The 5035-nt window shown below is 34.0% G+C and overlaps 1 protein-coding gene across 4 annotated transcripts; it reads right to left on the bottom strand.

Annotated features, from left to right (window-relative positions):
• Positions 1-916: 916 nt before the first annotated feature.
• On the bottom strand, positions 917-4682 carry LOC111904714 (transcription factor TCP17). Of its 4 annotated transcripts, XM_042900315.2 has the most exons (4): positions 4424-4681; positions 2751-2840; positions 2513-2671; positions 917-2265 (listed from the first exon to the last, which is right to left on the bottom strand). In XM_042900315.2, the coding sequence occupies exon 4, from the start codon at positions 2198-2200 to the stop codon at positions 1202-1204; it is 999 nt and encodes a 332-aa protein (XP_042756249.1). In that variant the 5' UTR covers positions 2201-2265; positions 2513-2671; positions 2751-2840; positions 4424-4681; the 3' UTR covers positions 917-1201. The 4 variants fall into 4 exon arrangements, with proteins under 4 accessions (XP_042756249.1, XP_042756248.1, XP_023756210.1 ...); XM_042900314.2 differs by having other exon boundaries at positions 2513-2840; XM_023900442.3 differs by lacking the exon at positions 4424-4681 and having other exon boundaries at positions 917-1500; positions 1597-2265; positions 2513-4401.
• Between the last annotated feature and the right edge of the window lie 353 nt (positions 4683-5035).

The raw sequence follows: 5035 nt of genomic DNA on the forward strand, positions 1-5035 counted from the left end.
GGGGGGGGGGGGGGGGTGTTCCCCGTTACTACGCCATTATGGCATGTCCATGTCACCTATAACAAGCAAAATTCGACCTATAGCGTCTCGTCTAAGAGTTTCGAAAATAGATTTGTCTTTTATAAAGATAAAGATTAATCATTAATTCAAATGACTCATGTATTATTAATTGATTTTGTAAAATAGAATTAATTACTCTCCAAGCACTACAAAAAAGTCGGGCATTAGCGGCGACATATGACTATTAGCAGCAACACCTAACACCCTGGAGGTAAAAGTCAGTGCGTTTTTTCGTTCTTGTATGACCCTTGGATAGAAAACAAATAGAACGGATGCAGACTGTTTGATGCGGATCGTTATTAGGTTGCTTTTAGCGGCGACGCAGGACATTAGCGGCGACATATAACGCATCAATTACATGTCGCCGCAAATGCCCTGCACCGCCGCTAATGGCAACATTTCTTGTAGTGAAGTTAAGGCGACACATACTCAGAGGCAAGGGTGTTTTTTTCTTGAAACGATCAATACTAGCTAGAAAATAAAAATCAGTACTGCTTAAAGACATACAACACATGCATAGACATCACATGCCTAAAAAAATTATCTTTTTGGACTATTGTATTCGATTTCTTGTAGATCATTGTTATGAGTTAATTATCATTGTAAAATAAAATGACAAACATCACATTTAGTGTTTTCTCTACTAAAATCGTTTATTTTGACAAAATATAATGCTTTCTTTCTGGTTAAACAAAATTACAGTGAGTCCAAAAGTTAAGTTTTACAAATTATTTTGTGAAGAACACATTCCCTTGCAGATTCTAATTAATATGTGTCGTAAGATCATCAATCGAAAATGACTTTTACTACGAAGGTCAATCTTATCTCTAATACAAATTGCATAGTGTTAAAAGGATGATGAAAATACATATACTATTGCTAATATTTATTATTGCTGTGTTACACCTCAAGAATGGGAAGAACTGATACAATATTTCATACATCAATCAATATCTATATATAAAAGTATACATAAGAAAATTTGAGTTTATATGAAGGAAGGTTAACGAACACTTTAATCGAAAACAAAAAATAAAACCATCTTGATTTAAATAAGATTGCTCCATTTTGGGTTCTAGTTATTCTTAACGCAAAGTTCGAATGATGCTTCATGAATATGAAGATCAAGAAAGGATTTCACTCATTTGTGTGGTTCATGCCCACCATGATCTTCTGAAGAAAAAAACTTAGGGTTCATGCTCAAATGAAACGGTCGCATCCCTTGGTTTATTGTGTAGAGAGGTGGCGTGAAATTAGAACTTGAAGAAGAACTGAGCATTTGGAAGTTTAGTTGTTTCGGATCAAACTCACCGGAGTTGTGATTGTGTGAAGGGAAATAGGACTGTGTTTGAGGCGGTGGTTGTGGTGGAGGATACAGAAGAACCTGAGATCCCGACGGAATGGAGGGCAAAGCTGATACGTTCATATTGAAGTTATGAACTGTGTCGCCATGTTGATGATGAAATTGAGATAATGACAAATTAGAAGGATCCCATTTGAGGAAAGAACTGTTTGGAACGACATTGTTTAACAAACCTGGTAAATTCGAAGAATTAGGGTTTCTTCCGAAGAAATTACTAGGTTGAACAAATGTCCCATGATGATCATGCTTGTTTCTTTCATCTTCTCGATCAAGATTTTCTCCATCTTCACTGGTGTCTCGTGCAGTTGCTTTTGATTTATCAGGGTTCCAGTAATCCTCCCAATTCAGACCATTAACATTACTTTTAACCTCTTCGGATTGTGAACAAGCACTTAGCATTGCTTGAAGATTTTGTCCGAAGCTTCCTGGTGGGATTTGGAGAGGAGGGAGTTCGTCGATTTCATGTTTAGCTGCATCAAGTAACCAATCGACAACTTTACTCGGTTGATTGAGTCCTAAACGATCTTGAAGATCATACAATTGGATAGCAGTGGGAACTGAGAGTCTAACTCGCCGATCTCTTAACCCTCTAACTGTACAAACTTTACTATGTCGATCTTTTCCACCAAAAGCTCTAGAAACTCGAACAATTCTTGGATCTTTCAATCTCGACCATGACGATGTGGTTAAGTTTGGTTTAGGTACAATCTTGCAGGCATCACTAGATCCTTCTTGCTTGGTTTCGTGGTTTGATTCTCTTAAATTTGAAATATTCATCTTTCTTGACTCATAACTGATGCAGAAGCTACCCCTTTTTTGGTTCAAGATTCAAGAAGAAGTCTCTGAAAGCAGAAAAGAAACTCATAATTAAACTCATAAATGATAGAAAAGCATGTAATATCAAAGCTTTAAGTTTTAACCCTGATTAGGATGAAGAACAAAGTACCCATTAAGTACTATGAGTACTCCATGGCTTCTTTTTATTGTTCTTTGCAACCCACACATAAAATAAGAAAGTGAAGCTGAAATATATGCATAAATAATCACTAGAAAGTACATGGATCAGATAGACATATGAAGGAAACTTACTTGGACATAGATTTCAGGTACTTTTTTCCAAAATTCAGCTATATTTCTTGAACAAAACTTCACTAGCTTGCTATTATAGTTGAAAACAAGCTTGTTCTAGCCGAATCTAGAGAGAAAGTCTATAACTTCAAAAGTAGTTGCTTAAAAGAGAAAACCTAACTGTAGAGGACATGAGTTTAGATAGAATTCATGACAGAAATGAGTAGAGAGAGTTTCAGAATGTTGCAACTCAACCAACCATGGCCAATTGGAATGAGTTTTTAGTAAAGATAAAAGCAATGACTCATATGCTGCCACGTGTCGTACGTTCCTTCGGCATCATCTTTAGCTGTCAAAATCTTATCGGAGATTATTTTCGTCACGCGATAATGTTTATGACGAAATATTCATTAGTAAATGATCAATCAAATTTGTTAAAAATGATCCTCTCTTTCACTCTTTCTAACATTCACCACGAGCTTAAAACCTCAAAATTATTCCCTAACAAGTATAGCCAGAATAACCAAATGAAACAATGTTACTTTCAGCTAATTTAATGGTGTGATGTGGTTGAGAAATGATTGGATGGATGGTTAACAAGATACCCAAATTTCTCTTCTTAAGGTTAAGTTACATTCTTTAACAAAAGAGCAAAAATGTAGCTAGGGTTTGTGGGGATAAAATAGTGAAAGAAAAAGTAGCATAATTATTTTTATGGGACCATTTCTGAACATATTGAAAAGTTGTGTGTAGTGCTTTATCGGCAGTTACAAATTAAAGCTAGGGCATTGTTTTATTGAAGTTTTGTATATCACATGGTGCAAAAGACAGATGGATAGGCACGCCTGTTATATTTGGGAGAACTTATTTATCTTATAATAAACCGGTTATATTGTGTGTCATTATTTTATTTTCTATAGTGACATATATATCTAGTACTCCATATGATTAATTATAATATATAATAGAATTAATTAATGTTTTAAAAACTATTTATTTAGTTGAAACAGTTTGGTTGTCGATTCAATTAGTCTGTTTTATAAAAACTAGCCACAATCCTATATCAATCTTAATAATTAACTAAACATAATTTACAAAATTTAAAATAAATCACAAGTAAACTTTTGTAGATTTACAAAATCTAGCCACGATCTTTTTTTTCTTCAAATCGTGAAATTTCCAAAAATATGTCATATAATCTTATGTGGATGGGTCTTTGTTATTGTTATGATTTATTTTTATATCTTGGTTGTGTCTAGTTTCGTGAACTACACGTACGCTTGTTGTCGTTACGTAACTTCAAATTACATTAATGCTATTTAAATAATTTGTTTCCTATATCAATTAGTCAATTGAAAATGACTTGATCGTAATGTATATATGCAATGGTGATGACACATTAGAAAATCTATGGATATATATGATGACATTTACAAACTCATCTTCTGGGCAGACGATAAAAATTTCCTTGATCTTTTGATTATATACAAAATCCTTAAACATTTGTAAATTGGCCAGAAATTAAGATATTTACACCTACTAAAAAGCTTTTGTGAGCCTGGCAAGTAGCAAGGGTATGAAGTTGTTTGGTATTCCTTTATTATATTAATCCAATCTTGGTGTAATTCAAGTAGTTCTGATCAACCCATATATTATTGCATCAAATTAATTAACTACATTGATGTTGTGATAAACAAATTTCAATTTTGTAGTCAGATACATTGATTATTTAGGGTAGTAAGTTACGAAAATAAAGGATGCAATAAGTGAAAAAGAAAGTCAAATTCATAATTAATTGAAACTTATAATTATGGGCTTTTGAGTATGAAGATAATAATTACAAAAGGAAGGAGTCATGTTGAGGTGTATGAAAGCAACAGTAGGAAGAGACAGTACCCTCTTGAATTATGAATGAGGGACCAATTTACTTACATATACTTGTCTATCTTCTTCCTCTTCCACTAATTCAGGACCACTTCTGCTTTCTTCCTTTCCACAGAGATTTGCATGCAGCATATTCAACTCTCTCTCTCTCTCTCTCTCTCTCTCTCTCTCTCTCTCTCTCTCTCTCTCTTACTTTATATGGATTATCTATAGGTTTTATCTTTGGATTTGCTGTTTGGTACTAGAACTATGCTTAGATTGACACTCGCAACTTGGATATTATTAGTGTATTTCCATGTCTATAACTATAAGTGCATTGATGAAGGATATATATAAAGAGAGAGAGAGAAGGATATGGGCATGGTGTATAGTGAGAGGGATAGAAAAGGAAAGAAAAGAAGGTGATTTTGGCTTCGTGTATTTGACCTTATCTAATGATTAGAAGCTGCAGAGTGATGATTTTGGTGTGTGGTTTCTATCAATTAGTTAGAAGAAAAAATATACATCTATGACGTTTTTACGAGGAGTTAGCACAAAAATTTGCTAGGTTTCTTTTTCCTTTCAAAGACTCGGGAAACCACGTGCCATGGTGTGCATTCCCGAGTGAAAGACTTTGTTATCTGTTTGTGGACATGTTTTAATTGAGGACAGCCCGTGAAT

The sequence above is a fragment of the Lactuca sativa genome, chromosome 3 (assembly GCF_002870075.4).
Source record: "Lactuca sativa cultivar Salinas chromosome 3, Lsat_Salinas_v11, whole genome shotgun sequence".
NCBI classification, from domain to species: Eukaryota; Viridiplantae; Streptophyta; class Magnoliopsida; order Asterales; family Asteraceae; genus Lactuca; species Lactuca sativa.

Coding starts and splice junctions, on each gene's coding strand:
- LOC111904714 (XM_023900441.3), bottom strand. CDS start 2,200: ATGAATATTTCAAATTTAAGAGAATCAAACCACGAAACCAAGCAAGAA.